Genomic DNA, 18257 nt, shown 5'->3' with positions numbered 1-18257 from the left:
TTCTCAATTAACTCTTTAGCTCATGTTAACTTTTTCAATTAAATAGTTTAACTCTGATTATACATTTCTTCCCTCACATTTTATTAAAACAAACAATCAAAATAGTATGTACATATACTAAAACACTCATATTTATATGATAAATGCTTAGATTATTTTAAGAAAAAAAAAACTCAATTAATTGATTTAATTTTTTTTTATTAATTTTAGAAAACTCAAGTTATTAAAATATATTTCCCCTTAAGGTCTAAGTTCAACAACCCTCTGCGACTGAGTTCAACCAGTTTGGTTCTCTAGACATTTTCTTAAAAACATATATTCAGCAATGATATGAGGTATTGTAACACCCTTCTATCCCGAAATATTTTAATTTATATACTAATAAAATATGACTAGTTATAATAACACTCTAGAATTTGGATAAAATGATTTACACTTACCACTTAACGTTATAAAAACTTTGATAAAAAAATAAACATAAATACTAAAATTATTAAGGCACTTAAATGACCTTTGAATAAGTTCTCAAAACTAACATAAGTTCAATAAAATAACAAATATCAATAAAATTCTAATATCATTGTCCAAATGCACATATTATAACACCCCAATTTTCATACTTTTTATTGAGGGTAATTTAGTAATTTTCAGGGTGACTTAGTAGCCTAGAATGGGCCGTTCCCAAATTGGAACGGGCCGTTCCAAACTATTAAAACAAGCGTGATTTAGTAGCCTGGAACAGGCTATTCCCAAACTGGAATGGGCCATTCCAAACTACTAAAATGGCCTACACATCCTAGTTGGGAACGGGGCGTTCCCAAATTGGAACAGGGCGTTCCAAACCACCAAAAAGGCTTGTAACCCTAATTGAGAATGGACCATTCTAGTTTTAGAACGGGTCGTTCCAAACATGGTCATTATGTGTTAAAGTGCAACTTCAGAACGGGCAATTCTGGTTTTAGAATATGGGACGTTCCAAATGAGAATTTAATACATGATGAAGGATCCGAAACGGGCCTTTCCGAATTCGAAACGGGTCTTTCTGGCCACGCCTGAAATCTATAAATAGAGCATTCTGACAGTGTTTCTAGACACACTCTCTAGAGACCAAGGAGAACCAAGAGAAGGAGATTGACCAGATTTCGCTCTAGCTTTGTCTTCTGCTCATCCAGGTAAGGGGGTTGTGAGAAACCTCCTTCGGAAATGTGGGAGTAATTATTGGGTAGTAGGATTAGCCCCCAGTCCCTTGCTTGATGCATGCTTCTAGGAATAGGCAAAATATGAATGTTTTCTGTTTTGCTTTCTGATTACTCTGTTGTGTTCCCTGTTGGATGTGGTGTGTGAATATGTATTTGATTTCGAAATTAGATAAGTTTTGATATGAATTAGAGTGCTCTATGGGTTCCTACAGGAAACCTGTGAGAAAACACGCAAAATATGAATGTTTTCTATTTTGTTTTTTGAATGTTTTGTTGCATTCTTTGTGTGATGTAGAGTATAAATATGTAATTGATTTCAAAATTAGATAAGTTTTGATATGAATTATAGTGCTCTGTGGGTTCCTGTGCAAAACCCTGTGAGGAATAATTATAAGTATCGCTATGTGAAATATGAACAAATGACATGAGACATGATGTGAATGAAAAGTGCTATTGTGAAATGTGATGTAATGAGATAAGCTATGAGAATTTGAAATCTGATAAAATGAGATAAGCTATGACTATGAGAATGTGAAATGTGATAAGACCTAAAATTTCATGACAAGTGAAATGTTGAGTCAATAAAATCGTGAATGTGTGACATGCATGTGTATATATGAGCTAACAAGGTGTATATTAGGGTCACTGGTGATGTAACAAGCTAACAAGGTGTACCTTAAGGTCACTGGTGATGTAACAAGCTAACAAGGTGTACCTTAGGGTCACTCTAACAAGGTGTACCTTAGGGTCACTGGTGATGTAACAAGCTAACAAGGTGTACCTTAGGGTCACCAATGATGTAACAGGCTAACAAGGTGTACCTTGGGTCACCAATGATGAAATGATGAGATATGTGATGAGACACGTGACTGGCGCCACATGCATTCATGAGTTGAGTTCATGATATCATTGCATGATAAATGAGTGTACATGTGATACTGATTACGTATGTGTATTATTTATATGTGATTGGTGTTTATGACTTGTAATATGTTTGTTGTGTGTGTGCTATCTAACTTTTATTTTTGCACTTGAACCTGAGTGAGATATTTCTCACTCCCTTGTTGTTATTTGTCTGTGTTTAAATTGTGTTGTAGATGATCATCAGCATGAGGATGTTGGTGATGAGGTTTAGACTTCAGTTGGGCATGGTCTGATAGGATATGTGGCATCGGGGCATAGTTAGGCTTAGTTTAGGATGCTATTTCCATTAAACTATTTGAAAACTCAGTTTTATTTCTTTGTAATTTCTGTGTTGAAGATATTATTTATGAGTTTATGAATGTGAATCCTCTATGTAAGATATTTGAGAATTTGATTTTATTTATGAAATATTTTAATTAAAGCACTTTTTTTTAAATGATTGTATATGTATTTTGGGGTCGAGGGTGTCACACATATCCTTATAGCCTAAAACAAAAGTAAAAGCAAGCACTAATATACCAGGGACTTTTATGTTGGTTATTTTGGACATTCTATGTCTATCCTAGACTCATCATAGATCCTAGCAACATAAAATGGTCAAATAAGTCAACACCCAACATAAAAAGTGTTCTTTCTATGATGGGTGGTCAATGCCCATCATAATGTGGATGTCAAATCTATTTTTAACATATTGAAACCTACTTTTAATGTCGGGTAAGCTCTTACCTGTCATAAAATTTGGCATTTTCTATGTCGGATATGACTTCACCTGACATAGAAAGTGACATGTTCTATGATGTGTTTGAGCTTAACTTCCATAAAAAGTGTCATATTCTATGATAGTTAAAGATGCACTTGCCATAGAATGTGAATTTTTTTAAAAATATTTTGATCGTTTGTCAATTTTTCCTCAACATGTAAATAAAAAATATAATTCTCAAGTAGTTCAATACAATATAGGATTGTCCAATTCAATACAACCCTATACAATATATAATGTCTCAAATTAACACCCAAATAAAAATAGTAATATAAATTAGAAACCTATATATAAAGAAATACTCAAACACGAATAATATTTATGATAACTATATTAGTAATGTATAATGGATGTCAAATGGTGTAAAATAATTGTTTGGAATTTTTCTGGCAAGTGCACCAAGTTTGTTATAGTATAAATGGAAGCACAGGTTGTTGATCCATAATGACGTTTTAGAAGATATTTTGTAATTTCTAATATCCTTATTAAAACTTGTAATGAAAGGATTTATAGTTGAATATAAGAATTTTGTTTTTCATTTTCAGTGTTAAATTTATAAAAAAAAAAAAAAAAACAATAGAAAACAAATGTAAATTTGAGAAATAGTAGTGAGAGAAGCTGTAAGGATTGAATTTCACCTATCTTGCTCCTATGTTTTCCTAAGATTATCTATATATGAATTCTATTACTCAATGTTATTGAATTCTTTAAAGTCACTCTAAATCAATTACTTTCTTTTAGAATATTTAAGGATTCTAATTTAATAAATGATTCATCACTTTACCAAATCAGAGTCCTTGCATTAAGTTCAAGAATTTTATCAACTAACAACTCTAAATCTATTTCTAAAATTTAGAATTATTAGGTGATTTGATTCGAAATAGATTTAAAAAATATTTTCCAACCAAAATCTATATGAAAGGTCAAAAGATGATTGATCAGATCACCTTAACTGTTAAAAACAAAATAAAATCACTGACTAAGAAAATGTAGAAAGGATCAACTACTCACAATAATGAGAGAAATTTCCATGTACATAGAAAATGTAGAAGATGAAGAAGAACCCAAAGTCCCCATCCCCAAATGACTCTTCACGTTTCCTTCTCCTCAACTCTATTTTTGCTCTATTCTCTTCTTTTATCTATTTTTTCTCTCTTCTCTTCCCTTAAATATGTCCAACAATTAAAATAGAGGAGGTAGCAAAGACACAAATCTGCTCAACCCTTTTCAAATGGCTAAGTAGATTGATGAATTCTTCAAAGTGAAGGAAGTTCCATCAATTGAGCCACTTCCAATCCACTGAGCCCTGATGATCAAAACTTTCATCCCTCTCTAGATCAAATATACTTAGTCTTTTTCAAATGGTTGAGCAAATTTGGCTTTGTAGTCACTTTGCTTTCTACCTCTGATATGCTCAACTATTTCAAATCAATTGAGCGAATTTAAGAGATTTTGGAAGTTTAGGGATTTCATTCAATCTGTGAGGAAAAATAAGGGTTCATGGGTAAAAGTCCATCAACTCTTAACAAGCTAAATTATTTACACAACCTTTCAATTTTTCTAATGTTTTAGGAGTTAAACTATATATTTCTTTTAAACCCATTTCTATAAGAGTCAAAATAATCATAACTTTTAAGTAAAATGGACACTTATCAACACCAAAAATAAAGGTAACATAAATTAACATCCTATATATAAAGAAACACTCAAACAAAAATAATATTTATGATAACTATATTAATGATATATAGTGAATGTCAAATGGTATAAAATAATTGTACATCAAACTAAAGTAAGAAAGTGCTTTTATAATATAAAATAACTATGAGCATGTCAAATAACTATACATCAAATAACAACCTAATAACAAGTTGTCCATCTATTACAAATTTAATCTAAGTCTTCATTAGTGAATGAAGGTGGATTTTTGAATACCTACAATGTAAAAATAAATATAAATTAAAGATTAATGGATGATTAAATAATAAAAGGTCAATTAAAATAATTAAATTATTTTATATATATATATATGTATTACTTCCCCTCATGAGTTCCTAACATATAGCATATGCTTCATCATGCATGTGCTAGCCATGTGTCTATTAAGAGAATAAAAAATAAGTAATGTTAGTATAAAGAAAAATATTATGATTAAAATAACATGTAATATTAATAACTACAATCTAAAACATTATAATATAAATAAGAATAATTAATATTAATAAAAACAATAAAACACATAACTGATTTTAGGTCTAAACGTTCTCCTACAATCCTTCATAATTATGATCACCACATGTAACATGCATATCAGCACCCTCATTGTCGACATTCTAGTTACGCATGTTTGTGAAGAAGGAAGGAATCTTACAAATATTAAGTGTTGAATCTTTCTAGTCATGTGTATCTCGTATTTTTTTTTCCTTGTGGACAATTGACCAATTTCTGTTAATAGGATCAATAACATAAAATATATACCACTACAAGAAAATTACATATTAGCGAGGGAACATTTCCTCGCTAAATACAAGTAGCTAATTAGTGAGGGATGAAATCCCTTGCTTATCTGTAGCAAATAGCATCGCCAAACCCTTACTAAGTTCCTCGTTAATTGTATTAAGGATGCTTATTGTGTACCTCACTAATTTACGGTCAGGCTTCCCCACTATTCCCTCGCTAAGGGCTCACAAAATATCCCTCTCTAATTTGTAGTTACTCCCTCGCTAATTTTCCCTCACAAAACACTCTTTATTCCCTTGCTACATTTCTTAGCTATTCTCTCGCAATTCCCTCGCTGAATATCCCTCGTAGACCCTTCTCTATTCCCTCGCTACTTTTCCCTAGCAATTGTCTCGCTATTCCTTCGCAATATGTCCCTAGCAATTGTTTTGCTATTCCCTTGCTATATTTCCTTAGCTATTCTCTCTTTATTCCCTCGCTAAATATCCCTCGCAAACCCTTCTTTATTCCCTCGGTACATGTCTCTAGCTATTTTATTGTGGTTCCCTCACTATTTTGTCCTTCACCGGATATCCCTCTCTATTTCCTAGCAAATCCCTTACTGTTATGTTTTGGTTATCATCGCTAATCCCTCGCTATTTTGTTGCAATCTTATTTTTTATATTCAAATATTCGTCTTTACCTGCATTTTTCATACTAAAACTATTATAATTGTTTAGTTGTGATATCAAGATTGTAGTACCTATATTTTGCATATCAAATATATTTTTTGTCATCAACTTGCATCAAATAAAATAAAAATACTAAATGCTAACTAAAACAATTCTAAATTACCAACATAATAAAAATATGCAATACCAACTAACATAATAAAAATACTTAATACCAACTAACATAATAAAACTCTTCAAGTGAGTTAACAATGCTAATGTAAATAAATAAATAAATAAACTAAAATTCAACGTTTTCATTCTTGATTCTTCCCAAGTTTTTTGACTGGTGATGGTGATGGTGATGGTATCTTTAAGGAAAGTAATATCTCTTTCCTCAAAAATTGCATTTGCGCCTACATTTGTTCCTGCATTTGTTGTTGCAAAAGTGTTTGCATTTATGCTTGTGCCTTCATTTGTGCCTGCATTTGTGCCTGCATATCGGCTTGTGCCTGCATATCGGCTTGTGCCTTCAATTTGTGCCTGCATATATTGTGCATGTGCCTCCATCTGTGCTTGTAGTTTTTCTGTAATTGCATTTGGGATTGTGTTTGTAGATTCAATTGTGACTGCATCTACTCTTGCATTTGAGACATTTGTGTAGCTAATGTAGTGATGTATTCTCTAACATGTGTGGTAGAGGGACCTACAACCGTTGAAGATGAACCATGCATAGTAATTCTAAGATCTAAGCTATGACCCATGCCGTGGATTCTACCTTTCTTATGTTTACCAGAAATTTGTGTCCAAACATCAATGTCAACTATAGGATGCTTTGATGCATCTTCCCCATACTTTTCAGCCATAGCATTTTCATATGATTCCTACAAAAAAAATGTATTAAGGTATATAGTAAAGAAAAAAAATGTTTAATTTTTACATTAAAAATATAGACACACTCTTATAATGAAATTTTTCACTTTGTTAGAGACATATTCGCCATTTTTTCTTTTATGAACTTTGTTGTACAATTCACCATAAGAAATAAGACATTTATGCTCTGCTTCCTGTGAAATAATATGCAATTTATGATAAATACATAAACACATTTAATTAATAAACCACAATCAATAAAAACATAATAATATAAAGTTATAATATTTTATATATCATGGGCAGTTTCATGTATGTTTCCTCTTAAATGTATGTATAATATATCACATAAATAAAAATAAAATAAATAGACAAAAATAGAGAATTAGGATATTCTTGCAAGCCATTGAAATAAATAATAAAATAATATTTCTAAATAAAAAAAATAAATAAGATAGAAAAAGAACAGCGTAACATAGTAGAAAACCAACCTCACTCAACTGCAATGTGCGAGTATAAGAAGAGGATGACAACATTCAGCAACCACCGCAAACCGTATGAAACTGTATTGTGTGAATATGAGAACAAGACAACGACGTTCAACAACCACCGCAAACTGCACGGAGAAATCCCAAGGACCAAAGGGTGGCTGTTCGAAGGCCATGAAGGTTGAGACACGATTTTACTTTTTATTTTGGATTAGGAAAAGATGAGGGTTAGGGATTTAAGATTGTGAAACAGTGTTTGTTCGGAGGCCGCGGAGGTTGAGACACGATTTCGGATTAGGAACGGACGAGGGTTAGGGATTTAAGATTGTGAATGTGATTCGTTTTTCTATTTCTTTTTTACTGTATGTTTTACAAATAATATAAATTATTATATAATGTCAGAAAATTTTATAAATAACATAAATATAAATATAAATTATTAATAATTATATTAGTTTTTATTTGCTAAAAATTTATTTTCATTCTTTAATTTGTTTCATAGGTTTAATTTCATAAATTTTTTATTTAGAAAGGTATTAATTAAGTTTTTATTTGTTAAAATGTATTCGATTTGATTTATTTTAAAATTAAATTTACTCTAATTTTTTTTAAAATATTTGAAGTTAAAAGGAAAAGAAATTTGACTAAATTAATCTCATTTTAAAAAAATTAAAGACTCAATTGAACCTTTTCAAAATAAATTAAGAAAATCAATTATTGAACCTTTTAAAAATAAGAGAACCAAGTTCAACTTAAAAAAGTATTAAATAAATAATATAAATTATTATATAATATAAGAAAATTTTATAACTAACAGAAATAGAAATCTAAATTATTAATTTTTATGTTAGTTTTTATTTGTTAAAAAAATTCATTCTTTAATTTTTTTCTTACGTTTAATAACATTATTTTTATTTACAAAGGTATCAATTAAGTTTTTATTTATTAAAATGTGTTGAATTTGATTTATTTTAAAATTAAATTTGCTCTTTTTAAAAAAAAAATATTTGAAGTTAAAAGGAAAAAATTGATTAAATTAATCTCATTTTTAAAAATTAAAGACTCAATTCAACCTTTTCAAAATAAATTTAATAACTAAATAAGAAAATCAATTATTGAACCTTTTAAAAATAATAGAACCAAGTTCAACTTAAAAAATTATTAAATAAATAACTTATGTTATATGTTGACTTTGAACAATTCAACCATTTAATTAAATGTTCTAAAGTTATAGATCAATTTACAAAATTTTCTAAAAGAAATTGAAAATCATTTGATACACTATGTAGATTCAATATTTAAATATTTTTATGATTATCCATTAATTTGAATTAATGAAACAAAGTATCAAATAATTTTTAACTATTAAATTTTCAAATTTATCCAACCATATTAGTAAACTTAAAATCGATCTGATCAAGATTGAAAAATATAATAGACAAGTTCAAGTTTGACCCAACTTTATTATACTATATGTTAGTTTTAAATAGAGTAAATATTTTTTTACACCAACTAATATAGTGTAAAGTTAAATTTGTAAAATAAAGGAAGTGCAAAATCTAATTTATGGTATATTTTTACTATATATTTTGAAAAATAATTTTGTTACCAATTATACAACATCATGCTTGAACTTATTTTATTGAGTAAATTATGTTAACATCCCCTAAGAGATGTGTGTGTTCCAGTTATCTCCACTCTTATATAAAAATGTATGATTTAGTACATTTAATTTAATGTAATTTACACTCTCTTTCTATAAGTAACATAAGTACTATTACACTATCCATTATTCATATATTAAAATATCAAATAAATTATATTTTTATCCCTTACATATAAGACAATTCACTATTATATCATAAAACACTAATTCATGTAGATATTATAAAATATTTTTATATAAATTATATCTTAATATTCATACATTACCTTTAATATATGTAATTAATATTATATAATGAAAATGTTATTTTATTTAAATATCTATAATTTAAAAAATACATTAACTACATCTATTAACTACTGTTTTCATACTCATATATTACCTTTAATATATGTAATTAATATTATATAATGAAAATTTTATTTTATTTAAAAAATAAATTTAATACAGTCAAATTTGCGAGGGAAAGGCGAGAAATACTTTCCGTCGCTAAATAAACTTTTATTATCTCTACTTTTGTAAGGGATTGGCGAGAGAACTTTTTCCTCGCTAAAGTAAGCTTTACTATTTTTAATATAATGACACATTAGCTTTACTTTTGTGTTCCTCGCAAATTAGCTAAGACTTAGATAAAAATTATTTTTTATCACGAATTTGTCACTATTTAACAAGGGAATAGTGAGACAAATTTTCTCACACTAAATTTCTTCACTAATTAACAATTTTCTTGTAGTACCATGAAAAATGACTCATCTTTATAACCTATCTTATCCAAATTAATATAAGTATATCCTACATCAACGGTCTTGACACGAATGCCATGTGTTTAATATTTCTTCCCTTTCCTTTAGTCTCCTTCCTTCTATTGTAAACCCTCCGCACTTTAGTCCTATTAATTTCCTGTCCAATAATTGGCCCATCACCTAAACTATGGGATTTATCACTTTCTTATGCATAGAAATGTGATAAAAACAAGAGGAAACATATTTGGAGTGTTTGGATACATTTATTCCGGAATATGAGGAAGATCAAGTCCCCTTCAAAGGTATCACTTTTAAATTTAGCGAGTGTTTCTTAATAGATTGCCAACAAAGGAAAATTTGATGAGGAGAAATGTACTTTTGGATGACAATGATGTTTCATGCCCTCTGTCATTTACAAGACGAATCTCTATCGCACTTATTATGCACATGCAAGGAAGTTCAGGAAATTTGAAAAGAATGTTATAAGTGGGTGAGGATGTTAACTGTGATGCCACAATCAATTTCGGAGCATTTTTGACAACATTCACTTAATGGGATACTAAAAAGACAGGTTATGGATAAATGGCGAGACATTTGGGGTACTGTCATATGGTGCATTTGGCAACATAGGAACGATTGCATCGTCAAAGGGAAGACTTTTGATAATCATATAGTCATGCCACAAATCATGTTCTTTTGACGGACATGGCTTTCTGGTTTTTTGAAAAGATTTTAACTATTCTTATGCCCAATGGAGTACTGATCTTAGAGTATGCTTGTTGGAGGGTGATCACATCCTTCTGTCATGGAGGGAGCCACGAGTCTGTCATAAGGGAATTAGTGTGTGCCCTGACTGGTAAGTATGGTGGGATGTCAAGATTATAATGAAAATTAATATGATCTTGGTTTGCTTGATATTACCATGTGCAATAGTTAGTTTACACATGACAGGCACAATTGAATAGGAAGGTTTTATTCCTAGAGGTATTATAACAATATACTACTTTGTATCTTTTCATATGCAATTGTTTTTTTGTATAAACTAAGATTCTAGAATCTGGTTGTTGTGTATTTTGGGTTCCATAGGTAGGCTGAATTGGTATTGTTATTGAGATTAGGATTACGCTGATGTAAGTTGTGTGAGGTGTGTATGAGTCCTGTTCTTTTTAGCACATCTTGTGTCTTATATAATATTCAAATTTACTGACAAAAAAAAAAAAAGAGGAAACATATTTTGGAGGGATCCTCCTAACCCAAGTCATGCCTGATTTTATTCTTCTTGGAATGGTATTTGAAAACCCCATATGAGGCTCCACTAAGAAAATGTACGTCTCCACCAAAATTAAGCATTCTTTGTATTCCAACCATTAGGAGTAGAATTGTGAAAATGATGATCATATCTAAATTAAAGCAACATAACAAACAAATTATGTATCTATTAAGAACCTCCATTCTATGCAGCCAACAAGTTAATGTGGATCAATTCAATATTTTTTATCTCCAAGTCGCTCCTTTGTCTAATGAAAAGTTAATTAACTTCTAAGAGTTCCTTAAGTTTTTAGGGAAATACATTTTTAGTTAGTCACCACTTATATATAGAATATCAAATTTCATTTATTTTAAATATAACTATATGAGTATATATACTCTTTATAAGTCATTAATCTATTCGATGTGGGACTTTAATTATGAGTTACAATTATATATAAGAGAAATATACTTTTTTTTACTCGATGTGGGACTTTAATTTTAGAAGTAATTATAGTAACATTTTTCAAAAAAATGTTGCAAAATAACTTATGTAAAAAAAAATTATTCGATATGGGACTTTGATTTTGAAAACAATTAGAAAGAATAATATTGAAATAAAAAATGTTATTCTATCTATAATGACATTTTTCAAAAAAGTGTTACAAAATAATATTTATTTAATATATAGTAACATTTTAACAAATGTAAACAAGAAAATGTTGTTAAAAGATTAAAATCTAGTAGTGATAGTGTTTATCTTTCCAAGATGCAAGGGCTTCGATCGGTCACTTTTGTCAATAATGGAAATAAATTAATAAAAGAAGCCAATATAAAAAAAAATATATATATATATATATATTTTGATAATCAAAAAATTTCATTGAAACACAAAATGTGTAAGAGTACATGATGATGTGAAGGTTAAATAAAAGAATAATATAAAACCTCTTTCTTTTATAATCCATCCTCTCAAAAAAACTATGCAAGAGAATACAACGAATTAGCATAATAATAACAACAATCATTAGGATTTGTTTTCCGTCATAACAAAATTATTATTTTCTTAACATTCTATCGGATATACACACCAATTAAAATATATTTTATTTGAAAATTTGTCCTTTTCGAAGTAATCTCATGACAGAATTTTTATTTAATCTAGTAGTATAAGAAAATAAAAAATAACTCCTTAAAATATAATCTTATTTCTTATTTCTCAACAACCATAAGACCCATACCACCGCATACCACCGCATGCTAAATAATGTGACTTACTCTCCGGTTTATATATATTTTGATTTACTTTGAACATCACTTAAAATTGAATTCTGGTACTTTGGGGCAACTATGTACCAAGATCACGTGGACAATTCATTATCATTCATCGATCTTGGCAGAATTTCTGTCACCAAACATTGATATTTTCTTATTACACATGTATTTGAAATTATTGGCAATATTCTGACAAAAGATTTCCTGTCAAAAAACTATAAAATAAAAAAGGTTATTTTAACTCAGTTATCCGTTGATTTTTTATGTGATTTGATTTGATGGACAACTTAACCAACAGGCATTATTATTACTTCATTTTTCACCATGTTAATAAAATAAATTTATGAAAAATAGTTCCTACCATATTTTAACATTTTTAAATTGAAAAAAAATAAAACAAAATAAAAATTAATATTACTAATACCCAAATTTGAAAACTTTCATTATTAATTAGTTTTTCCTCTGAAAAATCAACTTATTTTTAAAAAGTGAATTGTTTAAGAAAAAAATAAATAAAATTTTAATTAAAAACTAGTAATAATAATAAATATTAATAAAAAAAAAGTTTGTTAGCCAAAATTGCAAATCAGTTAAAGTCAATTTAGAAAAAAAAATTTAGACATATATAATAATTAATATAATATCATCACTACTAATAATATTATTCTTAGAATCAAAATTAGTTAATTATCATATTTCATTTTATTAAACTGCTGTTGTCTTTTCAATGTAACTATACATTTTATCTTGGTAACAAAAATTGATGCACCAATAATTAGGAAAATAGTGTGACGGATACTTATGATATATATCAGCACATCTAAATTTTGTCCTAATTCGAGTCCTCTAGATCATCAGTCATTGCACTACTCTGTATATTGTATATACACACTTCTGACTTCTGAGGTGTGATGTTGCTGTCTCACGTATATGATGTGCTGTGTATTATATTCATAAAATATGAACTCTCTACGGAGATGTTAAAAGCTCACTGAAAAGTATATTGAGGACAATATATGGATCGTTGGCTTGTACAATGATGGGAAAAAAATTACTTCTCTCTTTACATTGATTAATTAAATAACTAGAGTTCTGGCAAACTTGTGAAGTTTCGCTGAAGTGAGAAAATACAAAATTTGCATAATAAAATCATCTAACAAATTTCCGTGAGAAACTTATTTCATAAAAGTAATTCACACTACCACGGTGATTTTGCTCATTTGGAATTCTACATAAACCCTAGACACTACAGTACTGTACATTATATATATATATATATATATATATATATATATATATATATATATATATATATATATATATATATATATATATATATATTCATTCATTCATTCTCAAGACTGAGTGCATTAACTACGTTTAAGCATGACATACTTGACCATATGAAGAAAAAGGAGGGAGGATCATAATCATAATAGTACACATAATTCTAATTAAAACGAAGGTAGCAACCCACATATGAAAAACTAAAACCGAAAAGAAGAAAAATAGACATCAAGTCAATTGTACTAGACAGTCTTTTACAAGCATGTATGTAAAACTGGATATATAAGGGTTCACCCTTTTATGTTTTTCTAACTTTCACATTGAACTCTCTCCATCATGTTCAATTTCAGAGGCTGCCTCATCTTCTTCTTGCAAGCAATCAATGCCGAAAGCACCATGGCCATAGCCAAAGGCCTTGATGTGGTCCTTTAGGGACCTCTTGTGTTTGAAATCAGACCCACATAAACAATACCATATTTTGCCACAGTTCTTCTCATGTGTTCTCCAGTCACCTTTTACTGCAAATGCTTTGCCACATTTTCTACACATGTAGGGTTTTATGCCATGCTTTCTCTTATAATGTGTTTGAAGGGTTCTGAAATCCTTGAGAGGCCTTGCCCTTGGGTGGTCAATGTTGTGCTTGCAACCTGGTGCACAACAAAAGCATGGAAGCCTTAGCATAGCTGTTGGTTGTGTTCCTTTTAGAGAGTCAGGCCCCTTTCTGTATTGAGATCCATGTCCCCACATATGCATCTGAAAATTAGGTCATGAGATTAAACTCATATTAATATACTCCCCATAGTGAAACAAAATTAACAATGTATTAATTAATGGGTATATGCAAAGGATTGATGCACGTGCCCCCTTAGAATTATTGTTCAAACTGATGGTTATTGTTTAATATATATGGGTCTTTGTACTCTATACAATTAATCGATGGCTATTGTTTGTTTAAATATTGGTTACGCTCTTTATACTGTAAAAAATAATATCTTTGTTTATAAAAAAAAATTGAGCATGCACAAGAATCAAATCGTATTCTGATGTACCTTTAAAGTTATCATGTCTAGTTATGAAATTTATGATCAAAGGTTCTAATTTGTTTCCAATTACTTCATATACAACAATAAATGATTTATCATGCCTAGTTATGAAATTTATAATCAAAGGTTCAAATTTGCTTCCAATATTACTTCATATACAACAATAAAATTGGAAACCAAGTTTTCTCAGAAAGAGAAATAAAGGTGCATGTACAATATGAGAGTTTTACTGAACAATATATATTAGATACATATACAAATTCTGTGGGCTTTAATTTGTTTCATAGCTCCCTAAAAAGTAATTGACTAGGGAAACCATCTAGTGAAGGCCATATAAAATTGAATACAGGTACAAAGCAACCTAGTTTCTTGTGGCTTCTCCTTCATATTCCTATGCAAATTTGGAAGGCCATATGATAAAAATAAAAAGGCAAGTAGACAAATTGAAAGGTAAGTACCATAGTCTCCCAGCAACTTTTCAAGTAATTAATTTCTTATTTCCACAATAAGATGACACTTTAGCAGTGACCTAAATTCGTACAAAATTTTTACAAATTAAAAAGGTTAACTGTTCAGACATATAACTATGTTTTCTTAATTCTACTTAAATTGTGTCTGGGGTACGTGGGACTGGCTCTTTATTATTAAGACATCTGATAAGGAAATTAATGATCTCATCACACACAAGTCTATCAATAACAATTTTCTTTTTTTCCTTTTTACCGTTTGCTGTGCTTTGAAAAGGCTGTATTAAGTTCAGGCTTTCAGGCTTTCTCGAGGAACATCTGAATCTGAATATGAGAGAAGCATTGTTATTAATAATTTGTTTTACTTTCCATTCATTTGCACTTTGCAGTCTGGTGCAGCACAATGTTCTAGGTGACATAAAAGCAGAAGGAAGAGACTTCAAGTTTTCAAACAAAACAAAACTTAATTTAGGTACTGAGATCGAGACCAAATAGTCACCTAGATCAGAAACAAAGAACAAAAGAACAAAAGAACAAAAGAAGACCATGCAAAAGGCCGATATAGGAAACAAAAATGATGAAACACACAAGGAGGGGCCTATATACCTTCTGATTCAATGTTATAATTATTAAAACAAAATTGGAAATTAAGGATATTTTATAATCAAGGATAAAAGTACAGAAACAAGACAAGAGGGGTGGCTGATTACTTTTACTTATGTGAATGAGACCACCGTACCTGAAGATTATTGTATCTGTTGAAAGTTTTAGAGCACACAGGACATGGGAACTGTGTAGGACCAATGAGAATCTGTGAAGGGGTGGGAATCCAATACTGACCCTTGTTCAATCTATCCAAAGGCTGTTCAGAAATCATATTCACTTCCTCTTTTTCACCCATTTCCATACAAGTTGAGACCACCCTTGATGACCCCAGATCAGAAGAAATATCCATTCTTGGAAGCCCTATGTGTAGGGCAACAGTCACAGTTTCCTCATCACCATCTTCAGCACTTTCATGTTTGTTATTGTCCTCTTCTTTCTCTTCCGTAACATTTGAGGGTTCGTTTTGCTGCTGATGTGTGAAGCTTATCTTGTTTATCAGAGGAAGGGCCTCTCTGAGAGGAGGGGAAGAAGGAGGAGGAGCCAAATAAGAAGATGACGCTCCTTGTAATTGAATTCCAAACCTGTTGTTTGAGTAATTAGCAAGAGGGTAGGGTTGAGAAGAAGAGTAGTGAGGGTGGAGGAGCATGAAGTTGAACCATTCATGGAACAAATTGGACTGAGGATCTGCCATAGTGAATGATGTTTTGGCGTAGGAGAAAGTTAATTTGGTGATATATGGTTTGGTTCTTTGGTGATATATAAGAATATTAGTGCATAGTCATACAGTATGTGTGTGTGTGAGAGAGAGTGGATATTATTAAGGGGAATGGAGAGCCATATAAGTAAGTTTCAAGGTAAAAGAATTAGAAAGCCAAAGTGTATGGAAAGTCAAGAAATTACCCCCTGCAAGCCAATTAAAGGCGAAAGGGAAAGGCAAAGGTAGAGTCAGAGATTAGACTTGCAGTTTGTCTCCCAGGAGATAGAGTTTGTGTTTGGTTGCACCACCACACACAAAGAGGGATATGGAGTTTAAAAAAATGAGAACAAGAGAGAGAACTTTCTATTATTTTTAACCACAGCAAAATATTTACTTGTGTCAACCAAATACTTTGTCAATTAAATATATTTTCTTATATATTCCTTTTAGTATATTTTAGATAAAATTTATTACAAAAATACATAATAATCACAACGCAGGTCCAACTTAAATTTTTATATATCTATCACAATTCTTTATCAATAAGTCGACTCCAGTTACTCTGTCAAACCATAAATAAAATCCAAAAATTTGGAAATTTTTAATACATTCTAATGAATAAAAAGATTATATATAAATTAATTACGGACACAATAGTAACTCATGTCATGACAAATTAATAAATTATATATAAATAATTTGAAGTTTTATTATTAATTTTATAATAGCTAGCACTCCCTCGTAATAGTAAGTAACATGAGAATATCCTTATTTATTCTTTCATAGTTGGCTACATCCAGCATTTGCTTGGGTGGGCGTGTTTAGCAGCGATTGTTACATTTTGCACACATAATGATGATGTTAATTCTACCATTGCTGCCTCGTCGGTCAACAAAATATCAAAATGCACTATTGGTTTTGGTGTCTGAATTCGGTTTGATAATTTCGAAATCTGTTCTAATTCAGGCGTTGGTACATTTTCTCATGCACGTGATTAATTTAGTTTTGTGGGTAAAGCTTCTCTCACAACCTATGGAGTTGCAGTGTACGTGATGAACATGAGTGATGAGTCCGTAAGTTTTAACACCATATAGTACTAGTATTGTACTTTGTAATAGCAATGATTTAACAATTAAGTAACATGTATTTCACACATGAATCAAATAATTATACATATTAACAGCAACAGCAATAGTCATGAACTATAAGTTGATCTAAATGGCAATTGGTTCAAATGATTTATGTTTGATTTCTTTAACTAATATTTTGATACCGATGAGGACTTTAGGCATTTATATAAATACTTGTTTATCGTTTTGTTCTAACAGTGAGACTTTATTGTATTTTATCACTTTTTTTAATTATTTTATATATATAAGAATAAGATTTGAATTATGAAACTTTATTTAAAAAGACTAAATCTAATTCCACTATGACCAAGTACTTGTTAGTGATAGAGTTATAGTTATGGAAATGAAAAAAATTCACACAGATAGATATTGTGAATGATTTTAATTAAAATAGAATTACTTTTAATAAAGTATATTTATAATAATCTACACTAAAAAAAATGAAACTAGAAGTAAAAGTTTTCGTAAACCATAAGAAATATACTCTTGCTTATTTACTAAAAAGAAGTAAGATATATACCATCAATTTATCATATTATTAGAACAGCATGCTATTTACATTGATAAATTAAAAAATATTAAAAATAAATATAATGAGTATCCTAACTTATATACAATCGAAATTTAATTAATGGTTTCTTTTCATATACTCAAGGGGATTAATACACCAGAAAAAAATAATTAAACCACATCAACTTATAAACATTTTTTGTAGGGGAATCACCACTTAGACCTAATCCT

The 18257-nt window shown here is 29.6% G+C and overlaps 1 protein-coding gene across 1 annotated transcript; it reads right to left on the bottom strand.

Annotated features, from left to right (window-relative positions):
* Positions 1–13690: 13690 nt before the first annotated feature.
* Positions 13691–16646, bottom strand: LOC109811201 (zinc finger protein WIP5). The gene is made up of 2 exons (XM_083062679.1): positions 15823–16646; positions 13691–14326 (listed from the first exon to the last, which is right to left on the bottom strand). Exons 1-2 carry the CDS (start codon positions 16378–16380, stop codon positions 13889–13891), a joined length of 996 nt encoding a protein of 331 aa, XP_082918805.1. The 5' UTR covers positions 16381–16646; the 3' UTR covers positions 13691–13888.
* Between the last annotated feature and the right edge of the window lie 1611 nt (positions 16647–18257).

This window comes from Cajanus cajan, chromosome 8 (genome assembly GCF_000230855.2).
Source record: "Cajanus cajan strain Asha chromosome 8, NIPB_CcT2T_4, whole genome shotgun sequence".
In the NCBI taxonomy this organism is placed as follows: domain Eukaryota; kingdom Viridiplantae; phylum Streptophyta; class Magnoliopsida; order Fabales; family Fabaceae; genus Cajanus; species Cajanus cajan.
This window is presented reverse-complemented; position numbering and strand designations above follow the sequence as displayed.